This window comes from Micropterus salmoides, unplaced genomic scaffold (genome assembly GCF_014851395.1).
Source record: "Micropterus salmoides isolate LMB-PRFRI ecotype aquatic unplaced genomic scaffold, ASM1485139v1 Ms_hic_scaffold_4067, whole genome shotgun sequence".
Taxonomy (NCBI): domain Eukaryota; kingdom Metazoa; phylum Chordata; class Actinopteri; order Centrarchiformes; family Centrarchidae; genus Micropterus; species Micropterus salmoides.
In genome coordinates, this window is record NW_024043448.1 from 1 (window position 1) to 17,044 (window position 17,044).

General features: G+C 37.9%; 2 protein-coding genes across 2 annotated transcripts; one reads left to right on the forward strand and one right to left on the reverse strand.

The window, feature by feature from the left end:
- Window positions 1-5,114: 5,114 nt before the first annotated feature.
- Window positions 5,115-8,106, forward strand: LOC119887229 (G2/M phase-specific E3 ubiquitin-protein ligase-like). Its single transcript, XM_038698110.1, has 7 exons — window positions 5,115-5,426; window positions 5,793-5,889; window positions 5,977-6,139; window positions 6,258-6,361; window positions 6,453-6,597; window positions 6,715-6,835; window positions 7,388-8,106. The coding sequence occupies exons 1-7, from the start codon at window positions 5,243-5,245 to the stop codon at window positions 7,687-7,689; spliced, it is 1,116 nt and encodes a 371-aa protein (XP_038554038.1). The 5' UTR covers window positions 5,115-5,242; the 3' UTR covers window positions 7,690-8,106.
- On the reverse strand, window positions 7,861-12,000 carry zgc:174680 (uncharacterized protein LOC100136843 homolog). Its single transcript, XM_038698109.1, has 6 exons — window positions 11,051-12,000; window positions 10,846-10,891; window positions 10,638-10,729; window positions 10,030-10,140; window positions 8,917-9,193; window positions 7,861-8,380 (listed from the first exon to the last, which is right to left on the reverse strand). The coding sequence occupies exons 1-6, from the start codon at window positions 11,611-11,613 to the stop codon at window positions 8,171-8,173; spliced, it is 1,299 nt and encodes a 432-aa protein (XP_038554037.1). The 5' UTR covers window positions 11,614-12,000; the 3' UTR covers window positions 7,861-8,170.
- Between the last annotated feature and the right edge of the window lie 5,044 nt (window positions 12,001-17,044).

Below are 17,044 nucleotides of genomic sequence, written 5' to 3' on the forward strand. Positions count from 1 at the left end.
CCTTGGTCAGTCAGTTGGGAACCACGGCCTTAGACAGGCTGTTTTATGCCACTGCTGGCATGTTGTTTTTTGATGCAGCCCTACCCTCACTGCTTACCTTGCACAGCACTGAGCAGCAGTCAGCACCCATTGATTGTTAATGAGGTTCCTCCACAGAAGTGGGTCCCAGAGTTTTGCAGACTGGCCTGCCAGGGCCAGTTGCCTGCAGGGGCCACCTGTCCTCCAACAATCCTGGTGTTGAGCGGAGGCTGACACACACTGAGGAGAGAGGCAAAGATGAAGTGGGAAAATAATAACAATAGAAGCTATTAACAACATATTTATGTCTCAAAACATGTTTAAATGGCAGTGCCAGACAGACAGGAAGTAAAAAGTGACCGTAGAAACTTTGACTTACCACTTAGTTGTGAGTGAGACTCTGAAAACATAAAACAAAAAAAATATTTTAGATAAAGTAATGGTGTATATATTTACTGATATGTCTTAGTTATTTGACGTGGTATTACATGCGAGGAATTTTGTCATCATTTGTAACATTTCTTACTAAACTCGTTCAAACACAAAACTGTTTAACAGGCAAACCTTCAGCCCTTTTTCTCTCTCAGCTAACAGACTGAAAAATAATTTTCCAGTTACAGAAACTGACTTTGCATTTGTTAAGTCTTAATTTTTCCCAATTTCTGCCACATTCAGTAAAATAAGGATTTGCTGTAACATGGAGGAGGGCTCATTCTGATCGTGCATGACTAACTGTTCAGTGAACAAATGTTCTTCTTGTCCTCAGCTAAAGTTTTGCAAACAAATATGTCATCGCTGTGTTGGTACAGCAACTTCAAATAATCCTTTAAACAGGTTAAAATTGTTTGGTCCTTCGTTTATCTAAGCTATTCACATACATACTAGTACATACTCGAAGCAGCCGGTTACACCAGTTTAGATACAATAAGTTTGTGGCGCCAATTGTGCGAGTCTGTTTGCTTAAATAAATACATGTCAGCACCAGCACAACATCCCCTACATTGTGGTGTAAACATGATGTATGAAGAGTAAACATTATGACAAGGAGAGTTACTTGAAGAACAATTTCTAAGAAGATTTTGAAGTGAATTCCAACTCTGTCAGTTGGCCCTCCTGCGAACAGTCTGTCCCTGAAAAAGTTGAAGATGTGGAACATTTTTCTAGCTCAAAGTATGAATGACTAGATAACAGTTTAAACATTTTTAATATTCTGTCCATTCATTTGAATATGAAAAATGTCCTGGAAACAGGGACATAGGTATAGACAGTGCAGACACTGCAGCCACACTGGGGCCCCCACTGTACCCCCACCAGGTTAGGAGCTGAAGTTCGTCAGCTACATGGTAAAAATGCATTTCAGCCAGGGGCTTTGTCAGGCTCTTGAAACAATGGGGTCTTTGCCTAGCCCAGAAATCTGTCATGTTTTCACCTGAAAATTTAAAGTTTTAAACACTTAATTCCCTGCAATCTGGTGATTTTTTCTGCACCAATTTATTGAGGAAATGTATTTTATTTATATAAAGAGAAAAACAACATCCGGGTTCAAAATAAACAATATAGTGTAATATGATGCAGTGCAGCTCTCGGGCATTCTGTATTGCTGGCAGACACGTTTCTCCTGTATATCAACTTCTCATTTCATTTCATCCCTGCTGAATCAGCACACATGTAGGCATGACTGAAGTAACACCATGAAGTTCACCTCAGTGATAAATTCATTTATTTTAATTTAGTTATAAACCTATGCACTTTAATAGTTCCTATGCTTCAGCAGTTTTTCAGTTTAAGTGATCTTCAACCAAAATGTAGCAATCATGGTCAGTAGCCTCCGTTAGACAGGCTGCGTCACAATTATTATTAGCCTAATAGGGGAAAACATTTTTATTGTTGTTGTTGAGCTACATTCCAGGATACATTCAAAACATTAATTCATCAAACATCAGATTCCCATGTCACTTTATACATAAATAATGCTGAAGTGATAGGATATCCAGGGCTTGACATTAACTTTTTTGCTCACTAGCCAATGTGGCTAATGATTTTCCTACGTTACCAGCCACACAGCATTTTCACCAGCCAAATTTATATTTTAGGGAAATTGCGTTTTATACGATTAAAGTTGACAATGATGTGCTAAAATGCACTAATACTATCATTAGCTCTAAGGTTGTGTGTAAAGTTCCTTTTTTGAAAACATTCAGTCTATTAAGATAAACACATTTATGGAGCTAAATTAGGGCCAAATGTTTTGTTAATTTGAAAAAAGAAATTGTAATCGAAAAACTAAAACTTGAAATTGAAAACTTAATTTTTTGTCGAAAACTTAAAAAATACAACCATGTACTCAAACTAAAAATAAGTTTGCCAATTTTTTTCAGTTTAAATAAAATATTGATTTATTTCTGGAAGTATTTTGAAGAAATTATTTGTTTTTATTTTTCACTTTTCCATATTTTGATATTTTAGGACTTTTATTTTTCAGTTCCACGTTTTATGTTTTCAGAGTCAAAGCTTATTTTTTTTTACAGCATCAAATCTTTTTTTTACAGCATCAAATCTTTTTTTTACAGCTTCAGATCTTTTTTTTTCACTTTCAAATCTATTTTTCACTTTCAGATCAGTATTTTTCAGTTTCAGACTTTTGGCCCCGATTTTGCGTGGGGGGCGTGGTTTCAACGGAGAGGGGCGTGGAATCATGAGTGACAGTCTAACAAAGAAGGAAGAAGACTCTCCTCAGTCATGTTGCCTTCACGAAACGTAGGCACTGCGAGAATCATGGCTCAATGCTTTCTATCCACCATATGCATGTGACTGGCAGTAAACAAACTAATGCCAGTGGCTAAGTTCCCAAAAAGCTGTTTTGGACAATACGTGGGACCAATTACACTATAATAATAAATTGTGCCAGTTTGTGCAGTTCAGCAGCTACACTTTAAGAAGGAACTTCTCCCACTTACACATACGACATGAACGCACCGCTGTATTCACTCGCCACGGCAACCCGCTGGCGCCAGTGCACAGGTAAGACATGTGAAATATATGGGCCGTTTAGAATATATTCTTTGGGGACATTATCCCACAGTGGATAATTATTTTATCGTAGGGACACACATAAAGGGAAAATGCGTTTGAGTTTGACAACTGGACAAAGCTGGAAATGAAGCATCGCTTGGATTAGCATGAACTAAGTTAGCTCCATCCTACTAAAGCTAGCTAGTGTTTTCAGTAACTAGCTAAAGTTCTTTTATGCCTTTAACGTGGATTTTCTTTGTTAACCTCTGTTTGTCAGAATGTCGACCATAACTCGACAGTGGCTGCAGCCGCACAGAGCCTTATAAACGTGCTCACACAGAACATCTCTCAGGGACAGCAAGAGCAAGGAAGAATGCAGGAACAGGGATCTTCATCTGTAGACCAAGAGATGGCCAGGTTTTAGATGGAATTTTATTGTTCAAGTTCATTTTAAAGTAATTTAACTAGTTAATATTTTATTTGTACATTTATGACCATAATAAAAGAAAAAATCATTTTTAAATCATGCAGATCTTTCCCTGGATTTTTCTCAAGAAAAAGTTACCTAGGAAAGCGAAAGATACAGAGTCCAAAGACCTATAGCACACCATATACAAAAACCTGGAGGCCTTTTAGTTTCTATGTTTACCTGTTAAACATAAATTCAGAGACAACCCCAACCTCATCTGAAGAGTCTGAACTTGCTCAAGCAGGGCTTGGAAAAAGACATCTCACCATGTCCAATATGAGTCACAAGGAGGTATTACAGATTAAACTTTGCTCAAAATGTCTTATATTTAAAACATGACCCTTTTATCCTAGTGGTAGGATATTCTTCAAGCATTGAGACATCAGCTCCTAGTCATGGCAGGGAGGACAATAGACAAAAGAACAATTTCTACCTCCATCTGCACTCCATTTGCACTGTTTACTGTGTTAAAAGTTATTTTAATTCTAATTCTATTTTAATATAGGTTTAATGTATGTTTAATGGATGTATGTTTTGTATGCTACTGGATACTTGAATTTCCCTCGGGATAAATTAAGTGTATCTATCTATCTATCTATCTATCATCACTTAGTTATGTTCTCTTAGTTCTTTCGACTACTGCAAAATGAGTACCCTAAGATGCAGGGAGTGACAGGTGGATGGCTGCTCTACAAGGCTACAGGTGAAGAAAAGTAGTAATATAATATCCATTTTCATACATTGCCATTCAAATAACTTGGCCAAACATATCTAGTTGAAATAATCCAAACAATGTTGCATTTACAGGTGGTCAGGGTAAAAGGAGACTAATAATGATTCCTCCAGACTCTGATGGATACACCGGAACTCTTCTTCGCAGTGTCACAGGGGCAGGGAAGAACACCCTGTATATTGTGCCTTTGCAGCATGAGTTTGACCTAACTCCACTACCTCCAGATGCCATTGAACTCCAAAGTATGCCAAAAGCACAATGTCAAACTTGCAAAGTGAGTTTTCCTTTGCACATTTTGGCCCTTCATGTTCAGGAGTGCATGGAGTCTCAGTCAGCAGGAGAGGATATTGAGGTAAGCTATGTAATACATGTGATGTTGCATTGTACAGCAACTACTGCTTTTCATGAGTTATAACAGAACATTTTCATATGTAATATCTTAGACATGTGAAAACGACATCCAGATAGTTTCAATGACAGCCCCCCCTGTACACCATGACACTAAGACATCTTTTGAAGAGGTAAAGTGTTAAATGTTATTGTGTTGCAATGTGAAAAGCCCACATAAACTGTTCTGTATGAGACTGTTGCTAATAGTCCAACTGTTCTGTCTCCAATAGAAAGTTCCATGTCCTATCTGTTTCTTGAAATTTACACCACAGTTTGTAGAGATCCATGCTAGCATGTGTGGAGAAAGGTAATTTGTATGCAGTGTTTTATGTTCATTTTAAATGTATATGTAACTTGAGTACTTGTTTTATCTATTCGTACTAATATGTGCACAATACATGTGCTTTTGTAGAGAAAAGGACAATCTTAAGATGACTGAGACACCTGCTGCGAGCCAGAACAATGGAGAGGAGCAATCTAAAGGTAAATACTGTGTTGTCTAAATACATAAACATCTTCATCCTACACAGATCTTAATTCTGCAGGTTTTGCAGTCAACATTAGTAGCTATTTATTGATTCTAAGTTTGGTTTGGCAGTGTTGATGATGTATTGGATGCCATGTGTGGAAGAGTTGACCTAGAGAAACAGTTCAACATCCAAATCTCCAGAACAAACATTCTGGAGAGAGGCCTACTGCAGTGGCAGCGTCAAAAAAAAAATTCACCTACTGCTGCTCTGAAAGTGACATTCTTTGGGGAGGCTGGAGTGGACACAGGTGCTCTCCGAAAAGAATTTCTCACAGGTAAAACAAAAGGAAACATATTTGAATCCACAGAACAGTCTCTATGAATAACGGGCAGCTCATCCAAATCATGAAGAAATGTTACATTTTTATTAGTAATATGTCCATCACCTAAGGTCTGTCCTCGAGTTGTGTATTAGGTTTTCTATAATGTACAAAAATTAATATAACCCTAACCCAAATTAGACAAACCCTATTGAAATGATCTGAATGGCTAAATAGAAATACATTTTTATTATCTTGGTTGGGTTTCCAAGTAATATGGTCTAAATTAAATGGCTAATAGTTAATTCACACGATAATAAAATATTACTTGATGTAGACCCTAGACCAACACAGTTATTGTGTTTGTACTTGTGTGAATAGAAATGATTGCAGGAATTGAGAGCCGTTTCTTTGAGGGGCCAAAGCACCAGAGGAGCCCACGATACTCTCTGACTGACTTTGACAGCGGCCTGTACAAGTGGGTTTATTTTTATGCAAGTCGGGACAAACGGTTTCTTTCTGTGAAACATTTTTTAAAACATTAATGCTTAATTTGTGTAAATAGGACTGTTGGAGAGATTTTGGCAGTAAGTTTGGCACAAGGTGGCCCGGCCCCTGCCTTTTTCAGCCCATGGACTTACAGTTACCTCTGTAGTGGCCAGATAAACCCGGCGACTCTCAATACCGAAGCAGTTGCAGATGTCCAGTTGCGAGAGTTAATTGAGCAGGTATGACCTCTGTATGAAGAAAATACTGGGTTGATCAAGTATTCCCTGTCAAACAATATTTTCATGTGTTTACATGGTAAAGAAATTTTCTTCCTGTGATTTAAATTTATATTTTCAGGTTGAAATGTCAACTGAACATTCAATTGAAGGCCTTTCTGATGAAATCATAAATTGTGGATATACTGGAGCTATCTCAGTGCAAAACAAAGAGTCCATTGTTCGGTATGTTAGGACATATATTTCTGTTTGTACAGTAAAATTAATAAAAGGGAATTTTTTTTTGTAGCAATTGTTTTCCTGTCTACTATTGTAGTGCCATTGTACTCCATGCAGTGCTGAGGCTGCAGCCTATGTTGGAACAACTGAGAGAAGGCCTGCAGCTGTATGACCTTCTTTCGCTAATAAGGCAGTACCCAGATATCTGCCAGCCCCTGTTTGTTCCCGGTGAAGATGTAAAAGTAAGACAAAACTAGACCATTTAGTACTATTATATGAGAATGAATTAAGAAATGCTTAACTGCTATGACATTTAATAATTAAATGGTGACATGATATACAATTTTATCTCATCATAGGTTAATGCAGAGTTTGTCATGGCATCCATTCTTCCTCAACTGAGTGACAAAGGGACTTCCAGGCATCAGATTGAGCTGGAGATGATCAACTTTATTCAGGACTTCCTTTATGAAGCTGAAGGTGTATAGTTGTTAATGTTCTGCAAATCAAATATTCGAAAGCTCAGTAAAATGTGTTTTCATGACATTTTGAGCTGTATAATTTTCTGGTACCACCTGTAATTATGCAGGTATGAATATGTTAACGTTATTTTCTACCTGAAAATTTTTGATAATGGTAATAAGTACTATGGACCAGGGTAGTTTTTGTTTTAAGACAGTTGTCACTTTTTTTGAATGCAAGGCTGTAATCACAATGAGCATACATACAGAGAACATACATACAAATGATTGTTTCCCTAAACCCATTGTTCTTAATGAAAACCTTTACAAATCTATCACCATTCTATGTAGAAAGACATCGCCAATAATGAAAGTATATATAATGGCATATATTCATTGTGTTTGGCTAAGATAGTCTTCTCCAAATCATCTTGAAATGTGACTTTTTCTGTTCTTCTGTGGCTGAGTACCTTTGTCTAATTCACTCCTTTAATTGAAAGAACTGCATGGCAGTAAGGAATAACATTTGCAATGGTCACATAACACTTGTTGTTTTATGTTTGCTTCATAGCTAAAGACCAGGTAGATGACCAAGATGGCCTACATTCCATCACACCTGCCAGGTTGCTCCAGTGGATCACAGGCCAAGGTCACATCCCACTTCTTCCCTCAGAGAAGAAGGATTTTGCTGTAACAATCAAGTTTAACCATGACTGTAGTGCAGACTTTGGCCATCACAGTGTGTGTTACCCCGTTGTGTCAGCATGTGCCAAGAATATTGTACTACCTGTAAAACATATGAGGCCTTATGACCAATTCAAAAAGGTTCTAACTGAGGCTTTTCATCTGGGCCAACAGTTTAACATGGTGTAAATATTTACCATCAACTGATGCTACCTTTTTCTAGGTTGAACTACAACCTACAGTAAATGATAAATGTTGCACCAGTTGCTACTGTTTTATTTATGTTCTGATCAATGAAACACATTTCTTAGTAATACGGTGTTCCAAAATCCATATTTGGAAAGAGGAATTAGTCGAGAGTAAACATTAAATTATTGTTTAATAGCAGTACTGTTGAGCATTTCATGCAAACATGTTAAGGTTAAGAAGGTAATCTTGCAACAAGATTTCATAAAAGTAATTAGTTTACATCTCATCTAGATGTCTGGCTAATTGGCATCATGTTGTCTCACTCACAAGTTGCAGCCCAGCACTCTGAGAAGCAGTTAAAGAATGTTTGTACCATGTAGCTTCACTGCTGTCAGTAACAATAAACATTTAAAACAAGTTCAATGTACACTTTGTGTAACACATTAGTGTTAAGCTGGTTTTTGAAACAAAATTCCTGCATCTACGGTACATGATTTAGCACGTAGTTCAATACAGCCAAATAAATGTCTCGCCCATAGGAATCTGATGGTCCTGTAACATCAATAGTGTTCCTTAAGCCTGTCATGTCCTGCTCAGAGAGAGGACATTCAATGGGCGGAAGAATCACTCCAGGACTGCTCACGTCTTGCTCGCTGGCAGTGTTGAAATGAAGATCTGCATCCTCAATTTCCTACATTTAAAATAAAAAGGTCATTTATAAATCAGGGAACATAAAAGTAAATTTATAAAAGTATTAAGAAGACTAATGTGAACAGAACGGATACTATGCTGATGCCAGTATCAATACAGTATCAGCTCCTTTGTATTTTATTCAATGCGACCTAAGCTGTTGTTCAGCTTTTAAACCATTTTAAGCACTTTGATATTAGTAAACATTCAAATTCTCTGCAATGTGAATTTAGAAAGAATTAGCTCTGTTATCACTTTCATTAATTTGATACTGATTGCAAACCACATAAAATCAGTTTTTATAAATTATATAAAATAATGATGCTACAAAATGAACTTTACATTATCTTGCACCAACTTTTCATCAGTAATGTAATACACCATGAAAATATAATTTCCAAGCTTTATCATGGAGTAAGTTTTCAGGGATTTCTTTACAGTGTTGTACAGATATTTTAAACACAATGGTTGTGTTTAAAATATTTTAATTAAATGAAACAACTGTAATAATCAATACAAACAAAATGTAATTAGTACCTCTGTCAGGTCTGGAGCATCAACAGGATTCAGGAGGAGCCCCATCATCCACAGTTGTTGCGGGGACAGATTCTGCTCTGTTCTCAGAGGGTGATTATCCCACCCCACCCTGAAGACATCGAGATCCCTCTGCAGACGTGGAAGAAACACATGCTGGGCACAGAAAAGATGGATGCTGTCAGAAGGATCTAGAACACCTTCGTCCTCAAGGCTGTGAAGAATCTCGTAGTGCACATTGGAAACAGTCATCCAAACATCTCGCCACAAACGTTCTATTCTGTTAAAAGAAAACATAAAATTATCTTCAAGTGGGTACAGTACATTTGAACTTGCACTTGAACTTGTGTAAAAAATAAATGGAACATGGAACAAAGGTAGCCCAATTTAGATAAGAATTTAGATTTATTGGACAACCGTAAGTGAAAGTTCAAGCTACTGCTCTTCCCTAGACTAGAAGACGGATATAAAGATGCCATTGTTAATACTCTGGTCACATACTAGGACATGATCCAGTGGTGGGAGTGGGTCGGTTCAAACTGGTTTGATATTCAGCCAAACACCAAACCGAACCTTTAGGTGTCACATTGAACGCAGCAGATGCTCTCCAAAGTGACACTGAACGATGACAAGAAATAAACAGAAGAGCTGGTTCCACCGGTTACTTCAAATTAAACTGGTTTGAGATTCTAAACTGCACCGGAATAGTAAAAATAGAAATCCACCTAACTCTATCCAGTGGTAAGAACACTTGAAATACAGAAATACAGTAAAGTCAAGAAACCATATAAAATACATAACCGCCTCACAGGCTGTGAAGAGCACACTATCTAGTGATATCTGGACCTAGCTATATTAAATATATTACGGCTTCCAGTCAGATATACATTTCTTTTGATCTATGTGGATCTGACTTATTTAGAAGAGTTTAATACTTGCCCTATTATGTGCCTTTCATGTTAGGTGTTTTATGTGGTTTCTTTGTTTTGACTTTATCTTTTTCACATTTGGATCTGGTAAATATTAAGTGCCCAGAGAGTTTGGAAGAGTGTGCAGACCTTTGCTTCATGTTTTGTGTTGTTTGTTGTTGAGGCTTCTGGATGTGTGTGAACATACCTTTGGTTGTGTACACTCTTTCCTGACAGGAAACTCCCCCTTCCACAGCCTCTAATGGTGAACATGCATCGCGCAACACCAACGTTTTCCACTCCTTGGTCACCTCTTACTCTAAAAAGAAACCGTCACACATAAAGAAATAAATAAAAAGTTTTTTAAATAAAAATGCATCATTAAATGTTTCAAAAAAATAGAAGATAAGCTAACTTCTAACATCTTTATGTATTATAAAAATACAAGACAAAAAATCCAAAGCACTCTCTTTTAAATAAATAAAATGCCTTTATTGTAATGGTATTTACAAAATTTAAATGCCCACTTAAACGTGCTTTGGCATCAGGGAGATGCCAAAATGTGTTTTAGCACGCATTTTAATTCTTATATAACCATGCCATTATAATAAAGGCATTTTAATTGTTTAAAATGCCTTTTGTTTATGGTCATCTTACTGGACAAAACATTGGTCAAATGAAGAATACTGGTGCTCATGACCAGTATACCATTTGTTTGAGAACTTTAAAATGAAAAACCCTGTACATCCTTAACAAGCAGTTGATACACAAATGACTGAGGTAGGAACTACCACAGTGAACCACACTTGGTCTTACCTTAATGGAAAGCCATACTTCTGCACTGCCTCCATGAAGAAATCAAGTGCAGTGGATGCTTTATTATTGGTCGCAGCACCTAGGTACATGATCTGAAGAAGAGAATATTATTCACTGGAAATTAAATGAAAGCATTTCATTTTTCAAACCTATAACAAGAAGTAGAACCATGTCTGTCATTTTGAATCTCATTTAGTAGTCATCATGCCTTTCGTGAGAAGCCATCAATCCCTCCAAAAATAACAAGGCCATATCTGTTGGGGGGGACGACACTGAATCAGTTTGATGTAGTACTTGTGTAAATTTCTTTGCTGATGCAAAACAACAGTGTTAAAAATGTGGTGGGGAATTTTGGGGGAATATTAATGTTTTCATTTTTAATTTATCATACTGAGCAAAAATATATGACCTACCTGATGAGCTTATGATTTGTGTCGATATGCACCAAGTGCAGAGGACCCTGGACAGAATAAGTCCTTCTTGCAACACACCCCAACCTTGTCAGTCTTGAGAGTACACCAACGGAGTCTACACGATGCATGGATGAAGACACCCTGTTCCACTGGACACGGTGACCCATGGCCTGCAGGATTCCTTTCATCATTCTGCACCCTACATGTGGTGTCCTGGCCTTCACCGACCTCACCAAATTGTCAAGTTGTTCATCAGTTAAGGTACTGTAATACTGCATTATGGAAAGGCCGTATTCATGCATGCGCCGTTTCACTGTCCTCTCAGATACACCCAGAAGTTTTGCAATGCATGGCACTGGTAGGGACATTTCTACCAGGCTTTGTAGTTGCTGATGAGACACAACATATTTTGGCCGTCCCATTTCTGCTTGCAACACTGGCACCTGACAAAGACTCATATTAGAGCTGTCCTCTGCATTGACAAGTATTGACAACTCTGTCAATGCATTTACAACATCTTGTGGCATCTCAACTTGGCCTGACAATGACCTAAACAGGACCATCTCCTGGTTGACTACAAACTGCAAATAGCCCACATCCAGCGGGAGTCTCTGTGTGACCTGGGAAATTTTACTCAGAAGTCTGTGAAGAAGGTCTGTTTTCAGTTGTTCCTAAAATAGACAAATATGATTTTACATTAATGCACTGGTCACATTAAATTACTTTTACTATTAGTTATTAGTATTATTAAATTACTTCATCTCACATACATGTAACAAACAGCATGACAGTTATGCCTTACAAAATATGCAAAGTGGGCAAACTTAGAACACAGCCTAACTTATGTATCAGAATACACTATCAAAGAGGATTGGAAAGGTTAACGTTATGCTATGTAACATAAAGTAAGTTAACCATGAAAAGGCAATACATTTCTAACAACATAAAGTCAGTCGTTATCTATATTTTTTAGGTTTATAAGACTCTGTGCAGCTGCAGCCACTGTCGAGTTATGGTCGACATTCTGACAAACAGAGGTTAACAAAGAAAATCCACGTTAAAGGCATAAAAGAACTTTAGCTAGTTACTGAAAACACTAGCTAGCTTTAGTAGGATGGAGCTAACTTAGTTCATGCTAATCCAAGCGATGCTTCATTTCCAGCTTTGTCCAGTTGTCAAACTCAAACGCATTTTCCCTTTATGTGTGTCCCTACGATAAAATAATTATCCACTGTGGGATAATGTCCCCAAAGAATATATTCTAAACGGCCCATATATTTCACATGTCTTACCTGTGCACTGGCGCCAGCGGGTTGCCGTGGCGAGTGAATACAGCGGTGCGTTCATGGTCGTATGTGTAAGTGGGAGAAGTTCCTTCTTAAAGTGTAGCTGCTGAACTGCACAAACTGGCACAATTTATTGCTCGTATAGTGTAATTGGTCCCACGTATTGTCCAAAACAGCTTTTTCAAGGGAACTTAGCCACTGGCATTAGTTTGTTTACTGCCAGTCACATGCATATTGTGGACAGAAAGCATTGAGCCATGATTCTCGCAGTGCCTACGTTTCGTGAAGGCAACATGACTGAGGAGAGTCTTCTTCCTTCTTTGTTAGACTGTCACTCATGATTCCACGCCCCTCTCCGTTGAAACCACGCCCCCCACGCAAAATCGGGGCCAAAAGTCTGAAACTGAAAAATACTGATCTGAAAGTGAAAAATAGATTTGAAAGTGAAAAAAAAAGATCTGAAGCTGTAAAAAAAAGATTTGATGCTGTAAAAAAAATAAGCTTTGACTCTGAAAACATAAAACGTGGAACTGAAAAATAAAAGTCCTAAAATATCAAAATATGGAAAAGTGAAAAATAAAAAACAAATAATTTCTTCAAAATACTTCCAGAAATAAATCAATATTTTATTTAAACTGAAAAAAATTGGCAAACTTATTTTTAGTTTGAGTACATGGTTGTATTTTTTAAGTTTTAGACAAAAAATTAAGTTTTCAATTTCAAGTTTTAGTTTTTCGATTACAATTTCTTTTTTCAAATTAACAAAACATTTGGCCCTAATTTAGCTCCATAAAAACAGCAGTTCAAAATGTAACGTTCAGAAGAGGAGGAAATCTGAGGTTTTTACTTACACCTCATTATTTCAAACTTTGGCCATGTTTAACATGAACATATAACATTGTATCATTTTAGATAAGTCATACAATGTGGAAAAGCACAATAGGTCTCCTTTAAAATGGCCCAATGACAGACAGACAGGAAGTACAAAAGTGAGCGTAGAAACGATGACTTACCACTTAGTTGTGAGTGAGACTCTGAAAACATAAAACACAATATTTATGATACAGTAACTGTGTATTTATATTTACTGATATGTCTTAGTTATAGTTCACATAATTGGTTTAAACGGAATCCACAAATATTACTTTAATTGCATGCTTACAAAAAACTCTAAGTTGCAGAATTATATGTCTGTATGAAAAACAAATTAGGTTCCTCTAACTTTCAAATAAAGCACAATTCAACTTAGTTAGCTTGCGCTATACTAGATTTCTGGCTTGAAAAATATATACAAGTAATACAAAATGTATGAAACATGTGGAATATTTTAGGAATTGTTGAAAAGCTGACCGTAAACTTCATTGCTGGCTTTAATTTGCATATTTTTTTATTCATCCCTCGTTTGTTGTTAACATACAGTGACCATTGGGGGTTATTTTAATTTTATTTAAAAAAAATTTTAGGTAAATCTATTGTTGCCAGTTAAGAAACAATTATTTGTGAGGGTTTTACAACCCCTATTCCAATGAAGTTGGGATGTTGTGTATAACGTAAAGAAAACCAGAAAACAACGATTTGCAAATCCTTTTCAACCGTAATTCAATTTAATAAACCACAAAGACAAGATGTTCAAACTGATAAACTTTATTGTTTTTTGCAAATATTCACTCACTTTGAATTTGATGCCTGCAACATGTTACAAAAAAGCTGGGACAGGTGCATGTTTACCGCTGTGTTATATCACCTTTCCTTTTAACAACACTCAATAAGGATTTGGGAACTGAGGACACTAATTGTTGAAGCTTTGTGGGTGGAATTTTTTCCCATTCTTGCTTGATGTACAACTTCAGTTGCTCAACAGTCCGGGGTCTCCGAGGTTCATAATGCGCCACACATTTTCAATGGGAGACAGGTCTGGACTGCGGGCAGGCCAATCTAGTACCTGCACTCTATTTAACTACAAAGCCACGCTGTTGTAACACGTGCAGGATGTGGCTTGGCATTGTCTCGCTGAAATAAACAGGGACGTCCCTGAAAAAGACGTTGCTTGGATGGCAGTAAATGTTGCTCCAAAACTTGTACGTACCTTTCAGCATTAATGGTGCCTTCACAGATGTGCAAGTTCCCCCTGCCATGGGCACTAACACCCCTGTACCATCACAGATGCTGGCTTTAAACTTTGCGCTGATAACAATCCAGATGGTCCTTTTCCTCTTTGGCCCAGAGGACACGACGTCCATAATTTCCATTACTATTTGACATGTGGACTTTTCCACTTTGCATCAGTCCATCTCAGATGAGCTCGGGCCCAGAGAAGCCGGCGGCGTTTCTGGCTTTCGCTTTGCATGGTAGAGCTTTAACTTGCACTTGTTGATGTAGCGACGAACTGTGTTAAGTGACAATGGTTTCCTGAAGTGTTCCTGAGCACATGTGGTAATATCCTTTACACAACTGATGTCGGTTTTTAATGCCGTGCCGCCAGAGGGATCAAAGGTCACGGGCATTCAATGTTGGTTTTCGGCCTTGCCGCTTGCAGAGATTTCTACAGATTCTCTGAATCTTTTAATGATATTATGGACCGTAGATGATTAAATCCCAAAATTCCTTGCAATTGTACATTGAGAAACGTTGTTCTTAAACTGTTGGGCTGTTTGCGGACGCAGTTGAGTGAACCTCGCCCCATCTTTGCTTGTGAGCCTTTCAGGGCTCCACTGGGCATTTTCCCGGTATGCCCAATCTGGCATACCCAAATGTAACGCGACAACAACATAAAAAATATTACTAATATACAATAATCCTCATCACGCAGCCTGTCTCGCACCTCATCAAAGAGAAGAGGCTACTCACAATACTATTGCTACATTTTGTTTGAGGTTCATGTAACCCCCCGCTGTTACTACCTGCCTGCAGAGAGAGAGAGAGAGAGAGAGAGCATTGCTCACAGCTTCAGGGCTCGTCAGCGACAATAATAATTACTAATTAATAATAATTTCTTATATACAGTCTATGGTCAGCGACTACTAATTTGTCCCCGAGCAAAATTGTAATCAAAACTTTAAATATAAATGTTCTCGGTCAGCGTCTAGTCAATGTACTCGCTACACACATGGTTAACAGTCTGCCACAAAGTAGTGAGAGAATAACATGACACACCTGACCGCGACACAGACACCTGTCTCTCTCTCTGCTGTCTCTGTCCCCCTCGTCAGAGACTCTTTGCTCTGTTTGACTGTCTCTCTGCTCCAGGATGCTTCATTCCCTCTGTAGCGGCTGTGAGCTGCACTTTATCAGAGGTGCTGAAGTGAACATGTGTGTGGATGTGTTCTGATATTTCTGTCTGATCACAAGTTTTTCTAGTTTTGGTTTTCTACCTCTGATGAAGAGCAGTGAGCTCGTCTCATCCAGTACAGTCCAGTACAGTTCAGTACAGTCTGACGGTCTAAAGGGGGTAGCAGCCTACTACCATATCAGCAGAGCAATAAGGCACAGCAGTGGGGCAGGTAGATTTTGTTAAAATATAATGACTTCATTCTCATAATATCTAGTAATAATATATCTCAAAATGTTTACTGCAAATGTCAGAGAACACAGAGATTTTAATGTGCAGAAAGTTTTGAACATGATCAGAACTGCTGCTGAAATATAGGAGCTATTAAGGTGCACGGGTTAATAACTGAATTAAAATAAATTCATTTATCATTGAGGTAAAAAGGTGGAAAGTGTTTATTTAAAGACTTTAGGTTACTTCGGTCATGCATGTGTGTTGACTCAGTAGGGAAGAAATAAAATTAAAAAACAGGAGAAACATATTTGACAGTAATACAGAATGCCTGAGAGCATATATTTATATAAATAAAGACATTTCGTCAATGAATTGGTGCAGAAAAATTCACCAGAGGACCCCCTGACCCCCCTCTTAAATTTTTTTTTTAAATAAATGTATTTATATGGCCTATGATATTTCATAATGAAAGTGTAGCTCAATAATTTATAGGGTATTTGGGGAACAAAATGTGTTGACAGAGGGGTCTTGGTGCTTTTCCACATGTGCATGTGACATTGCATTCACAGGTGAAAGGTGCCTTGCCATCCGGTGACTTTGTACCCTTTGTTTGCATCCAAAAAAACTAGCTGAAACCAATTTGAAATCAGAGTCACTACAAAGTGCTGAGGACTCTTCAGGAGTGTAGGCTGCTCGCTGCTCCCTGGTGACCAACACAAATCATTACATTACATTTATTCATTTAGCTGACGCTATTATCCAAAGCGACTTACAATTGCTTTACATGTCAGAGGTCACACGCCTCAGGAGCAACTAGGGGTTAAGTGTCTTGCTCAAGGTCACAGTGGGGGATTGAACCCGGGTCTCTCACACCAAAGGTATCTGAAGGAACCATCTATGAAAAAGCGCCCTCCCTCCAGCAATAGCGTGCCAAGCTCCAACAAACAACAAGTGACGTGCAGAGGGAAGCTCTATGTCACCTACATGGGTTCAACTATGAAACCCATTTCTTTGAGACAACGGCACCCATTGTATTTGCTGTGGAATGAGGACAGTCAGGAAATAGAAATATTGTGTTTACAGCATGTTTTCTGGAAAAGAGAGACTGCAGCTGTTTTGTTTCTCTTTCTCCTTTTCAAACTGAGCTGTTTGAAGGGGTGTGTCCACATGTGTCAATGGCTAAGCCTGCTAAATTGAAATGGATGG

What these genes read in the sequence shown, in the direction of transcription:
- LOC119887229 (XM_038698110.1), top strand. Translation starts at nt 5,243, where the DNA reads ATGTGTGGAAGAGTTGACCTAGAGAAACAGTTCAACATCCAAATCTCC. An exon ending in TTTGACAGCGGCCTGTACAA is followed by an intron (nt 5,890 to 5,976) that starts GTGGGTTTATTT and finishes TTGTGTAAATAG; the next exon opens with GACTGTTGGAGAGATTTTGG. An exon ending in TGCGAGAGTTAATTGAGCAG is followed by an intron (nt 6,140 to 6,257) that starts GTATGACCTCTG and finishes TTATATTTTCAG; the next exon opens with GTTGAAATGTCAACTGAACA.
- zgc:174680 (XM_038698109.1), bottom strand. Translation starts at nt 11,613, where the DNA reads ATGGTCCTGTTTAGGTCATTGTCAGGCCAAGTTGAGATGCCACAAGAT. An exon ending in TTGATGGCTTCTCACGAAAG is followed by an intron (nt 10,730 to 10,845) that starts GCATGATGACTA and finishes TCTCTTCTTCAG; the next exon opens with ATCATGTACCTAGGTGCTGC. An exon ending in AAGTATGGCTTTCCATTAAG is followed by an intron (nt 10,141 to 10,637) that starts GTAAGACCAAGT and finishes GTTTCTTTTTAG; the next exon opens with AGTAAGAGGTGACCAAGGAG.